General features: G+C 46.8%; 2 protein-coding genes and 1 long non-coding RNA gene across 8 annotated transcripts; 1 reads left to right on the forward strand and 2 right to left on the reverse strand.

Annotated features, from left to right (window-relative positions):
• Positions 1–1,829: 1,829 nt before the first annotated feature.
• Positions 1,830–4,058, reverse strand: LOC308576075. Its single transcript, XR_014003059.1, has 2 exons — positions 3,936–4,058; positions 1,830–1,869 (listed from the first exon to the last, which is right to left on the reverse strand). It is a non-coding gene; the product is annotated as an uncharacterized lncRNA (long non-coding RNA).
• A 300-nt stretch (positions 4,059–4,358) lies between these two features.
• On the reverse strand, positions 4,359–9,419 carry ZC2HC1C (zinc finger C2HC-type containing 1C). 3 transcript variants are annotated; one of them, XM_081173495.1, is made up of 4 exons: positions 9,269–9,419; positions 8,653–8,745; positions 6,247–7,534; positions 4,359–5,228 (listed from the first exon to the last, which is right to left on the reverse strand). In XM_081173495.1, exons 3-4 carry the CDS (start codon positions 7,513–7,515, stop codon positions 4,923–4,925), a joined length of 1,575 nt encoding a protein of 524 aa, XP_081029621.1. In that variant the 5' UTR covers positions 7,516–7,534; positions 8,653–8,745; positions 9,269–9,419; the 3' UTR covers positions 4,359–4,922. The 3 variants fall into 3 exon arrangements, with proteins under 3 accessions (XP_081029621.1, XP_081029622.1, XP_081029623.1); XM_081173496.1 differs by lacking the exon at positions 9,269–9,419 and adding an exon at positions 9,130–9,257; XM_081173497.1 differs by lacking the exon at positions 8,653–8,745 and having other exon boundaries at positions 9,269–9,382.
• A 100-nt stretch (positions 9,420–9,519) lies between these two features.
• On the forward strand, positions 9,520–11,535 carry ACYP1 (acylphosphatase 1). 4 transcript variants are annotated; one of them, XM_081174595.1, is made up of 3 exons: positions 9,520–9,624; positions 10,084–10,179; positions 11,099–11,535. In XM_081174595.1, the coding sequence occupies exons 1-3, from the start codon at positions 9,622–9,624 to the stop codon at positions 11,312–11,314; spliced, it is 315 nt and encodes a 104-aa protein (XP_081030721.1). In that variant the 5' UTR covers positions 9,520–9,621; the 3' UTR covers positions 11,315–11,535. The 4 variants fall into 4 exon arrangements, with proteins under 4 accessions (XP_081030721.1, XP_081030722.1, XP_081030723.1 ...); XM_081174596.1 differs by lacking the exon at positions 9,520–9,624 and adding an exon at positions 9,631–9,775; XM_081174597.1 differs by lacking the exon at positions 9,520–9,624 and adding an exon at positions 9,631–9,771.
• Positions 11,536–12,251: the final 716 nt, after the last annotated feature.

A 12,251-nucleotide genomic window follows, 5' to 3' on the forward strand; every position in this document is an offset into this window, starting at 1 on the left:
TCTGAATTTTTCTAATAGAAATGAGATAATGTATGCTTACTTGTAGCTCGAGTACAGATCCATGATTTCAGCATCCACTCTGGACTTCTTATCTTACTTAAATGGAACAAACTCTTTTTTTCCATTACTTGGTTGTACACTTGCAGTCATCAGAAATGTTAGGATGGATGTCTTGCGCTTTCAGTGACAGAGTTTGCCTCTAGTTTTTTTGAGGCGCCCCCCTCACGCAAGGCACATCTTAAAATCTCTACAACTTTGGCTCTACAGAATTAGCTATCATCACTCATATTTTTCGTCATGTAAATTTCGTTAGCAATATCAGCTTTATTTGCCATCAGTAACCAGTGCACTAAGAAGACAGGGGTAGCACACACTGGTTAGAAATGTGATAAATAACTTGCTGTTGAGAGGTGGATATGTATCTTTGAGTCTGGAACAACTAATAGAGATGAGGATTCCCCGTTTTCTCAAGAGTACTGTATCTGGGAAAAGCAGAGGACCCATATCTCTGGGTTTTTTTAAGGTAATTAGGAGAGCAGGTGTAGCAGATATTTCTTACTGGAGATGTGCCCTCCTAGAATTTGCAGTGCTGTGAAGTGTTCCCATATGCTGACTGTCATTCTTGGGGACAATGGTCTGTTATTTAGAAATGATTAAAACTTAAGCAGCCCATCAGCATAGAACTCCCTCACTGTTAAACCCACATAGCAGGTTGAAGGGCTGTGCTGAGAGAGAGTTGCTTACAGAAGCTCTGCAATACAGTCCCCCTATTAATATTGCACATCAGAGGTGGTGCTGATGTTGGTGTGGATTCCCAGTCAAAAAACTGCATACCTCACACATGGTAGCAAAAATCAATCTACTTAAATTGCCTCCTCAGACCTCTGGTGCCAAATCAAGGCTCAAGTGTATTCAGAAACTTTATATACAACTGATTTGCATGTGGACTCAATGCATTTTTTTTAAATGTTCAAAAACTATATATATATTGCATATGAAGTAAGACCCAAATAAGAGTAGAGCCATCTCTCTCTTCTATGGTTTTGGCATCTTCCTTAGCCACACATGCATAATAGAGTACACTGCAAGGTTTTTTGGGTGGGGGGTGTCTGCTTGTTTTTAACTCCTTTGAAACAATCTGAATCTTTCCAAGTGCATATTTCTTGCTGTTCTGCATACAGCGCAAACTATTTTGTTGAAGACATATTCTCTAAATGGTTGTGACCCAAGGAAAATGGGTTCTGGGTTTTTCTTTAATTCCTCTTGAAGGGATTTTAAAATTTCCTTTAGCTGGTACAGGAGAACCACTGAAAACCAGCCCCTCTGCTTTGATAACATCACCCTTGAAAGCACGCAGAAAGCAAACAAGGGGAGCTGGCAATAGCCATGTGTGCAATGGAGAAAACCAGTCTGTCCTCAACAATTTTTTTTACTTTGTTAGTAACAGAAATGTGGAGTGAGTTTTGATAATTGTTTCATATTCCCGTTATAGTAGTTACTACAGTGGGGATACTCTCCTGAATTCCATGTCCTACTTTTTTACACAGTTAAACACATCACTACTCTTTGCTGCTCTTTTTTATGACCAGCGATATGAAAGGGGTTTATGCACACCACTGGTTTTGTCCTTACAGTCTCTAAAGCTGTATCAGTATTTCTCACAAGTGAACCAACACTTGCATTTTGAAGCTTTCGGACATCCGTAGCAATGCTTATGAACCACATAATCTGTTGAAGTATTGCATTGCATAAAATAAAGCTGGTATCTGTGAAGAAGCTGTGATGGAAGCAATACATTCCCATGTTCAATGATTACATTTCCCCCCATGTTTTCCAAGTTGCCACATTCCACATACCGTATTTTTCGCTCTATTGGACGCACCGGACCACAGGACGCACCTAGTTTTTAGAGGGGGAAATCAAGGAAAAAAATATTATCCTCCCCCCAGCCCCAAAGAGCAACGGACAGGCTGCATGCAGCCTGTCCACTTCTCCCAGAGCTTCTCCCAGACCCCCGGGTCCCCCCCCCAGCCCCAAAGAGCAAAGAAGCCAAGACAGCGCACGGGATCCATAGCCGCGCAACCTCTCCAGCCAGGAGCTAAACCTCTCCAGTGCAGCTAAAGAAGACAAGGCAGCAAGCGCGATCCATCCCGCTCACTGCCTTGGCTTCTTCTTTAGCCTTGCGCAGCATCTTTAGTCTTGCACAACGGGATGGACTGCGCCCGCTGTCCACCGGGGCTGGACTAGATGACTCCTGGGGTTCCCTTTCAACCCTGCAATTCTATGACCTCGGAAGGTGTTTGGGGTCTCCACCACTGGAGGCTTTTAAGCAGCGGTTGGGGGACCATCTGCCTGGCGTTCTTTAGCTGTGATTCCTACATTGTGAGGGGGCTGGGCTAGATGACCCTTGGGTGGCCCTCCCAACTCTATACAGTCCTACAGTTCTGCGGCAGGAGATCCACAGCCACTTCAGACAATGCCCACTCCCAATTTTCATCTGAGAGACATGTGTCTCTCAGTACCCCCCCTACCTGCCACACTTCCCCCACCCCACTTAAGCTGAGGGAATTCCTGCCCAGAGAAACTCCCAGCAATCAAGGAGGAGGAATCCGCTGCAGCCGTGAGCAGCGAAGAGGATCCATGGTCCCCTTCCTTCCCTCCTCCGTGGTTGCTTTGAAGCAGGAAAGTGGGAGAGGAGCTGCTTACACGAGTGTAAGCTGCTCCCCTCCCACATTGCCGCTTCAAAGCAATCACGGAGGAGGGAATCCGCTGAAGCCTCCAGCAGCGAAGAGGATCCATGGTCCCCTTCCTTCCCTCCTCCGTGGTTGCTTTGAAGCAGGAAAGTGGGAGAAGAGCTGCTTACAGGAGTGTAAGCTGCTCCCCTCCCACATTGCCGCTTCAAAGCAATCACGGAGGAGGGAATCCGCTGAAGCCTCCAGCAGCGAAGAGGATCCATGGTCCCCTTCCTTCCCTCCTCCGTGGTTGCTTTGAAGAAGGAAAGTGGGAGAGGAGCTGCTTACACGAGTGTAAGCTGCTCCCCTCCCACATTGCCGCTTCAAAGCAATCACGGAGGAGGGAATCCGCTGAAGCCTCCAGCAGCGAAGAGGATCCATGGTCCCCTTCCTTCCCTCCTCCGTGGTTGCTTTGAAGAAGGAAAGTGGGAGAGGAGCTGCTTACACGAGTGTAAGCTGCTCCCCTCCCACATTGCCGCTTCAAAGCAATCACGGAGGAGGGAATCCGCTGAAGCCTCCAGCAGCGAAGAGGATCGATGGTCCCCTTCCTTCCCTCCTCCGTGGTTGCTTTGAAGAAGGAAAGTGGGAGAGGAGCTGCTTACACGAGTGTAAGCTGCTCCCCTCCCACATTGCCGCTTCAAAGCAATCACGGAGGAGGGAATCCGCTGAAGCCTCCAGCAGCGAAGAGGATCCATGGTCCCCTTCCTTCCCTCCTCCGTGGTTGCTTTGAAGCAGGAAAGTGGGAGAAGAGCTGCTTACACGAGTGTAAGCTGCTCCCCTCCCACATTGCCGCTTCAAAGGGAGCCCGGGAGGAGGGAATCTGCTGCAGCTTCCCCCACCTCCCGCAGAAGCCGTGCGCTCTTTAAAGGGGCTGTGCGACTTCTCCTGGCTTTTCTGGGAGGTGGGGGAATTCCCTCACCTCGGAGAAAAGCCCGCAGGAGCCGCGCAGCCTTTAAAGAGGGTGCCGCTCTTGGGGGCTTTTCCCCCAGGAGGGAGAAGGGACTGCTGCAGCCAGTCAGTCCCTTCTCCCTCCTGGAGAAAAGCCCGCAAGAGCGCACGAAGCTTGTGTGCGGCTCTTGAGGGCTTTTCCCGCCTGCCTCCCCCCTGCATTCGCTCCATAGGACGCACACACATTTTCCCTTGCTTTTTAGGAGGGAAAAAGTGCGTCCTATGGTGCGAAAAATACGGTATTTTATTACAGACTTGAGTTCGTCACTGGGAGACAATGAATGCACACACCACCCTGCTTTTAATGCACTTGTTCCCCTTGCTTGCCAAACACTCTCTCTAGTTGGTGAGCCCTCAAAATGTCTCAGCCACTAACCTGACACCTCCTGAATAACTAACTAGTTTTCCTTCCCCGCTCCCCGAGCTTATGACTGCATAAAGAGGTAGGATTCAGTGGCAAAATTATGCTAAAGTAATCCATTTTACAGTTGCCATCCTCATATTCCCCATAGCTATTCTTTTTTAGCTTTAGAGAAATTTGGACAGACCAGGTTTCTGTTTGCCAGTATTTGTAGATGGGCAAGAAAACTTAATGGCCAGATGAGATGGATAGCATACAATATATCCAAGTAGGTATCGCCCCTTCCCAGCAGTTATATTAGTAATACAGTTCTATAGTTTGAGTTTTACGTAATGCTGAGCATCTGGGTAGTTTAAGACCTTCATTTCAGTTATGGGAGCTAAGAATTCTCTGTTCTTGTATGAACATGTAAACCAAGAATGGTAGTCCACTTAGCAGATGCCTCACAAAGTTGAAGATTACCTCAAGACAGGTAAGAGTTCCTTCTGATAATTCTCAGTAGTATCTTTCTAGCACATAATCCCATGTCCTAGGAGGCAGACAGAAATCCTAATGTTCCTGACAAATGTGCATGGGTTCTGTGAAGAACTGCACGGGGAAGGGAATGAGGACCAGCCAACAGCAGCAACACAGATGTGAGAGCACTACCTTAGGTCTAACTATTTTACAAAGCACTGGACCTTAATATGCAATACATGGGGTTTAATAATCTGTTCATGGTTTGTGGGCTTCTCACTGATTTCACACCTTTGTATTTTATATATAAAATGAAACTGCAGCACTGGGAATGCTGTCTGCTACTCTGTGCTATTAAACAAGGAAATGGCAGGGAGCCTCAATGTGATGATTCCAGTTGCAGATCTCACTTTGGCCCACTACTATCAGCGCTTCTTTTGCTGTGGCGGTGGGGGTCTGTTCTTAATGTTCTTGCACTTGGGAATGTGTCTCTCAGCCACCTTAGGTGCAAACTGACGGGTGCAATAAGGGCATAACTTGTAGTCTGGGTTCTCCATAGCAGGGGCTGGGGGGAGGTCTGATGCCTTCCCTCCTTTGGAGATTACTCGTTGCAGCTCACGAGCCCTACGCAATGTCTTGATGAATGATTCGTGCTTCTGTCTCCAGTTGCTTTGCTTAGATATCTCACTGTTTTGCTTGGAAGCCTCAAAATTTTGTCTGGAATTCTTTTTCTGTAGTGAGAAGGGGGAAAGGGAGAAACTATTAGTACAACCTGTTAGCTCACACTCTGATATTTCCTGCCACTGTTTTTGTTCTGGACACAGTTTAGTTATCATATACCAGATAGCAGGACATTTCTAATGGAACAAGTTCTTGGTCCCTATAAGGCAAATGGAACTACATAGCATATGTGAAGACCAAAGTTCTGCTAGGTGGCCAGAACACGTGATGCTTTTAAAAAGTCATATCACTAACTCACAGGTCCACTGCAGAATGATATCACTAGGTTTTCTACCAAAATCATTGCCACTACTCAGATCATCTGAACATTGTAACTGGAATGCAGATGAAATCTCCTAAACTGGGGTAAAATTACCAGAGTTAATCTGATGATGAAATTGAACAGACCCTCTAAAATAGAACGACTTTAATGCCACTGGACTGTTCCATACTTTTAAATATGAGTACTTTCTTCATTCTTAATTTCAGAGGATCGTTCTAAGCCTGATCTTAATCTTACCATGCAGCTGTGACATTTGTAGGTTAGTTATGAGTGACTTGACTTGTTACATAAAATTAATTTGATAATTTTGAAAATTTGTTTTCACATCCTCAACATCTCATTTTTGTATGATGAAAGAAGGTAAAATAGTTAGCATTCTCCCTGCTAAGTCTTGGTGTATTTAACTAAACATTTACCAGGACTTCAACCTACTTATTGGGCTCTTGTCTGGTCTAATTTCTAGCAGTCACCCTACCAATGGCTGAATTGAAGTAAATGAATGGAAATTAGAGGGATATTAGGGATCATCAAGATTTATTAGGAATTCCACATGATTTGAAAGGAACTCCCAGCGTTAAAGAATGACCATCATCCCAGACCAAAGTGGAAACCAGAGAATGATGGCAAATGATGCTGGTACATCATGAAAGCTAAAAAGAACCCAGGCTGATCAGTGACTGTCTAAAAGTTCCAAACAGACCCAAAGGAACAGCAGGGTATGCATAACAAGTAAGTAAATGTATTACCTGAGAGGTGTCTGTACCCTTCAATAGATAATAGGTCTCTAATTCGGTGCCTTTTGCTCTAGCCTTGCTTGAATCAAACACTTTTCTCTTGGAGCCATGATTCTTCCTGCAGATGCTTATGTGCTTCTCCAACCTGGAGCAATAAAGCTTTCGCCCACAGAAATTGCACTCTCCCCAATCCTCTACACTGCTTGGAGCCTCTGTATATGAGGGTTCTGCTGCCACACAGTCAACCTGTCCCAACGAGGCTGCTGCAGAAGGAGCCTGGTCACGCATGGAAGCCAGTTCTGGGCTAGAAGTGGCTGAAATCTGGGATACATTCTCTCGAATTTTACTGTTGCTAGCCACCAATCTTTGCTTTTTTAGCTTTTCCATGTGGAGTGCCTGGGGAGGCAGGGCAGTCCCCACTGAGACAGCAGGGCTGTCTGGAATATGTACCTTTTGACAGTCACGCGTTTGAACTATAGACCTGGAAACATGGCCCTGAGCAATACCTGCTGCTTTCCTCTCAGGCATACATAGTCCTCCCCGCTGCCGTCTTCCTTCTGCTTCTGCCTGCTGCCTTTCCCACTGGATTCTTCGAAGCTCTTCTTCCGTTCTCCTCAGCTTCTCCCTGAGCAGGGCCTCCTTTCGCTGGATCTCCTCCTCTAAGCTCCGCCCAGCAGCCTCCAGTTTTTGAATGTAGCCCGACTCTGCCCTACGTGAATGAGAAGCTGCTCTCTTGGATTGCTCTACAGAAAAAGGAGAAGGCCCTCTAACATGATGAGTCTTGACTGCATGTGACCTTCCTTTTTTCTCTGAGCTAGGGCTAATGGGAGGAGTCTTTCTAGCTGGTGGGCTCCCAACTTGCCAAGAACTGGGCAGGTGAACATTCCCAGCTGTATGGGGAAAGACTGGTTTTAGAGGGTATGACCTGTCCACACCTTCTCTCCGTTTGGTTCTCCAGTGGGAGGGCAGACTGTTGGCCTGGCCCTTGAAGTACCAATTGCGTGGGCCAGCAGAATAGAAACCTGCCTTCTCCAAGATCAGTTGACTAGTTTCTGTAGGCTGAGAACAAGAAGAGCTCCGCCCTTTTTGGATATGAAGATCTGCCAGCTTCTTATCTTTGTTGCACAAGAATTGCTGCTGGATATTACTCCTCAAGTGTTCTAGCTGGACCTGCTCTTTAAGAGCCTCAGGGTGGCATCTTTCCTGGCTTGTTGCAGGAAGGCTGGAGTTGGCCGCCATTGGATCCATATGTGAACACACGGCCAGCTGCAAATGAGCCATTCAGCATTTCCAGTAAAGCCTGGGGGAATGCAACAAGTTACATACATGCTATGATTGGGGCCCTCATGCTAGAATCCCTTTCCCCTACTATAATAGGGGAAAGCAAGTACACATCAGCTCTAGGGGGCCTTTATAGGTATATAAAGGGGGGGCCTTGCTTTTCAGTGATGGAAACGGCACTGGCATATGGGGAGGATGACAGAATATTGCATGAGGGCCTGACATTGTATCAGCACAATATCCAGAATCCTTAAATCTGTGCAAATATAAGTGCACCAGGCAAATTTGGGGACCCCATGCCATTAGAAATTTCTGTGTTGGCCTAAGGGAGCAGAAATGGTGTAGAAAAGAGGACAAGAAGTCAACAGTGTATCAAGTATTCCAGTCCTTTCCTTTCCTCTCTTAAAATGGACTGGCAGAGGGAGGGATCAAACCATTATATCTGCACAGAAAGCCTTTTACAAAGACTTTAATAAATGGGGGGGGGGGTTCATAACTTGATGCAATCCATCCTCCCTACTTCAAATGGTGAGGGTACCTAGAAGAGAGCCTCCAAAGAGGATAAGCACAGGAAAGCTGACATGCTAGCAAGTTTTCCCTCAGGTACCTAGGTATCAAGCCATTTAAAGATAAGTACCAGCACTCAGAAATTGATGAGCAGCCAGTGAAGTTTTAAAATACACTTGAAATATGTTCAAAATGATCAGAAAGTATGCTGAACCAACTGAAATTACCAGTACTCAAAAGTACCTCACATGCAACCCTAGATTATATCAGGGTATGGACAACTGTGATCAAGCTATCTGTTCAACTGGTGCACCAACCTAAGCTTATGAAAGGTTTTGACTACCAAAGGCAGCAGACTAAATAAAATGGATAAATTTCTATATATAGCATCCAGCTGACACTATACGTATAGCATCTAGAATACAGGATATTTAACTAGATATACTATTGCTCTCATTCACTATGACAGTTCTCATGTAATAGAAGACAGTAACATAGTGTACACCTAAGGCAGTGTTTAGGGTCTACTGACTCTAATGGAAGCTACTGACCCTAATGGAATCAGCAAAATTCCTAATAATGGGAAAGTGGCCTGACAGGTGTTTGATAGCTCATTACAGGTACACTAACCTTAATGTAACTGAACAGTTTAGACTACAGTAGAAGCTTCATCAGATGTTGGCAAGTGATGGGCCTCAATTTCAGAAAGCTGATGCAAGATACCTGCCAAAATAATGCTTTTAAATCATGGTAGCTATTCCTATGTGAAACTAATAGAGGTTGCATCCTCAAGTCAAGGGTGCCAGTGGCCCTCCAGATGTTGCACTCCAGCCTCTATCATCCCTGACTATCCCCCTTGTCTATCCTGGCTAAGGCTGACAGGTGTTGGAGACCAACAATTTGTGTCTGGCCACAGGGTCCCCACCCCACCCCCACCCCTTATTCTTCAACAAGATTGCCAGTTAGTTGCAGAATGAAAAGATTTCCACCCAGCGTCCTGTTACCGCTCGTCCCAAGCGACTGCCTGGTCAGTTCTACGCGGGGCAACAGGAGCCAAGCAAACATCTTCCAACGAGAAATGGGATGAAGCCAAGAGGAGACACCCACACCCACCTGTTCAGTCTCCAGGGTAACTTGGACCCCCGCGCTCCGCAAGGCCTGCCTGCTCGCCCGCCCTCGCAGAGCATGTCTGGCTGCTCCAGACACTCGTCCCCAGCCCCTCAAGCCAAGCCAAGCCTATTCTCACCTGCCTCTTCTTACCGCAGCCTCCGATCCTCAGGGCAGCTGTTTACCACCGTTGCTTAGCAACGAGCGCCCGCGTGCTACATCCGGTTCCGTCATCCCCACTTCCTGTCCGCATCTTTAGGGTCTGTATATCTCTGTGCGTTGACTTATTTTTATTTATTTTTAAGGGAAATGGTCGTCCCCTCTCTATGGTTCGAGCTCATTTGCCGTTCCAGCGTGAAAAAGGGCCGGTGAGGCAGCGGGGGGAGGGGAAGGATTAGAGAAAGAGACGTCGGGTCTCGTTCCTTGACGACCGTCTCCACTTCCGCTCCATCTTCTGGGGCCCTTCTAGTCACCTGGGCCCAGAGCAGCTCCATGGTAAGGCGAGCCGTTAGTGGCGGTTGGTGCCGCCCAGGTGCCCCTGGCTCCTGACTGGGAGCTCGGAGACCGGCTTCGCTGCTTGGCGACGAGCCTGGCGGGAGCTTCGCGCGGTTAGATATAACACGCCGAGAGGCTCCTGAATCGGCAGGTCTCTCCTTTCTCTTCTGTAGCCAAGGGGATGCAAATGACGGGCGGCGCCCTGACCCCGCCGCGCCCCTTCGCCCTCTGCCCTCCCTAATATGGGGCAGCATGCGGGGCTGGCGCGGAGTGGGAGGCGGTCCTCTCTCCCTGGGAGAGTCGCTGGGCCAAGTAGGCGCCGCCACAACCATGGCTCCTTCGTCGGAGGCCGCGGAGATTACCGTCTTCTTCTCCCAGCATTTGCAGGGGTGGGCAATATGGGACCCTCACCCTCGACGTCTCCTTTTCTGCCTAACCGCGTTTCTGCTTTTGGTCCAGGCGCCAGCGGCCATGGAGGAGGGAGACGGCCTCATTTCAGTGGACTACGAAGTGTTCGGGAAAGTCCAAGGGGTGTTTTTCCGCAAAAACACACAGGTGGGTGTGCTCTAGGCTGAGGTTTCCCTGGGGTAGGCAAAGGGAAGGTGGTGTGTGACTTTTCCGGTCGTCTCCCCAGCGCGCCCACACAGGTATTTGGGGGGGAAGCGTGAGCATTATGAGCGCTTTAGAAGCTTTGCTTGGGCAGCTGAGCAGATTATGTTGTGTATACATACACTCCCGCATCCAGTGCGTTCCTACTGCCTCTTTGAGATACATACACTACTTGGCCACAACTGTATCTATCTCTAGCTGTGTTTTAAGCTGGGTATGTGGACACAGCCTTGGGCTACAGTCCTATCTCCAGTCCATTTATTTAAGAGTAAACCACGCTGATCCTCAATTTGTATTGTCAAAAGGCCTGGATTTTAAACAGTGGCTATTTCTTTTTTCTTTGGTATTGGTTGCTATGCAAATATATTCTGTAGTTTCCTTTCTATTCAGACTAATTACTCTGTGTGTGTTTTTGTGTGTGTGTGTGTGTTTCAGCATATATATGTTGACAACGGAGCCAAACTGCTGAAGAATTACAGTGCCTGCTGTGGCAGCAGAGACCAGTAACTCTTAACTGCTGCCTCCTGTGTTGATTTGCTGTGTTAGCAGCACTGAAGTGACTTCCCTGGGGCGCAAGCCTGGGCAGTGTATATGGAGGTCCTGGGCTGCCTAGACAAAAAGACACTCCTTTTGGCCTTGTTGATGTGGTCTAAAGGAAAGGAAAGCAATATGTTTTGCTCCAACATGGCTGCAGAAGCTGCCGGAAGGAGCGTACAAGGCGCCATCTGACTGTCTTAGGGACTCCACTCTGGATTCGTATAGTGTATACTCCTTAGCCTTTCCTTCTCTCAGATATGTCCCACAAGGCAGCGTATTATTATTTCTTTTTCCAGCATATAAATTGCATCTTTATATATTTTTTTAGACTGAAGGAAAGAAGTTGGGTGTCGTTGGCTGGGTGCAGAATACTGACTATGGCACTGTGCAAGGCCAAATCCAAGGTCCTACTGTCAAGGTGCGACAACTTCAAGAATGGCTTCAGAAGACAGGAAGCCCCAAGTCCCGCATCGACAGAGCTGAATTCCGCAATGAGAAGAAGATTGCTCGTTTAGAGCATAGTGACTTTTGTATTGTCAAATAATAGTGCTCCAGGGGGGAAAGCACTATATTTATAGTAAGAGCAATAAGCTCATTGGGAAGAAAGCGCTCCCTTTAGTTTTTATATTAATTGCTTATGTACAGATTTATTCACTTTTAACTATATATTTAAATTATTTATTTACATTGTGATTACATTGGTTACACTGAATGTTCTAAGAACTTGATGTGTTAAGAGTTGTTAATAAAGTGTATGCTTAGGTTTGTTTATTAATTTATTTATTTAACATCACCCCCTGGAGGTGCACTCCATTGTCTCTTGAGACAGGCAGATGCCAAAAAAAAATTTAGAGCATATGTACCCTGCTCTTGAATCAACAAGGCTCCCAGAGTGGCTTTACATACAATCAATTAAAACAAGGCAGTCCCTGTCCACAGGCTTACGACAATGGCAGACTTTGGTCTTTAAAATGTCAGTGGCACCCTGTGCAAGGCCAAAATCTGGTACCATCTCAGCCTCTCACCTTTGGTTCTGCTCAATTCACTACGTTATAGTTGCAAAGCCCTGCAGCGCCCTCCAGTGCGGTGGAACCGATTGCACTACCCAAAATTCACCTCTGCCTACAATCTAAAAAGCCACAGCACATAAGGGAAAAGGAACAAGGAGGGAAGAGGGGAAAATACATCAAACTCAGACACTAGTTTTTAAAACAGTTGTTTTTATAATGACAAGCTTGCATAGTTCAGAGGTAGGAGGTACATAATGAAGCTGGGCCTTTGGCAAAACTGGTGGAATGAATGAGCCCTAGAGGAAAGGATAATCAAAGGCTACTTACTAACCATGAAGTCTATGTTCTACCTCCACTATTGGAGGCTGTATGTCTCTGAATGCCTGTTGCTGGGAATCACATGTGGGAAGAGTGCTGTTGCATTCACTTCTCACTTGTAGGCTTCCCATTGGTATGTTCTTGGCCACACTG

The sequence above is a fragment of the Podarcis bocagei genome (genome assembly GCF_964188305.1).
Source record: "Podarcis bocagei genome assembly, chromosome: 1".
Classification (NCBI taxonomy): Eukaryota; Metazoa; Chordata; class Lepidosauria; order Squamata; family Lacertidae; genus Podarcis; species Podarcis bocagei.

What these genes read in the sequence shown, in the direction of transcription:
- ZC2HC1C (XM_081173495.1), bottom strand. Translation starts at nt 7,515, where the DNA reads ATGGCTCATTTGCAGCTGGCCGTGTGTTCACATATGGATCCAATGGCG. An exon ending in AGGGTACAGACACCTCTCAG is followed by an intron (nt 5,229 to 6,246) that starts GTAATACATTTA and finishes TTCTCACTACAG; the next exon opens with AAAAAGAATTCCAGACAAAA.
- ACYP1 (XM_081174594.1), top strand. Translation starts at nt 9,877, where the DNA reads ATGCGGGGCTGGCGCGGAGTGGGAGGCGGTCCTCTCTCCCTGGGAGAG. An exon ending in TTTTCCGCAAAAACACACAG is followed by an intron (nt 10,180 to 11,098) that starts GTGGGTGTGCTC and finishes ATATTTTTTTAG; the next exon opens with ACTGAAGGAAAGAAGTTGGG.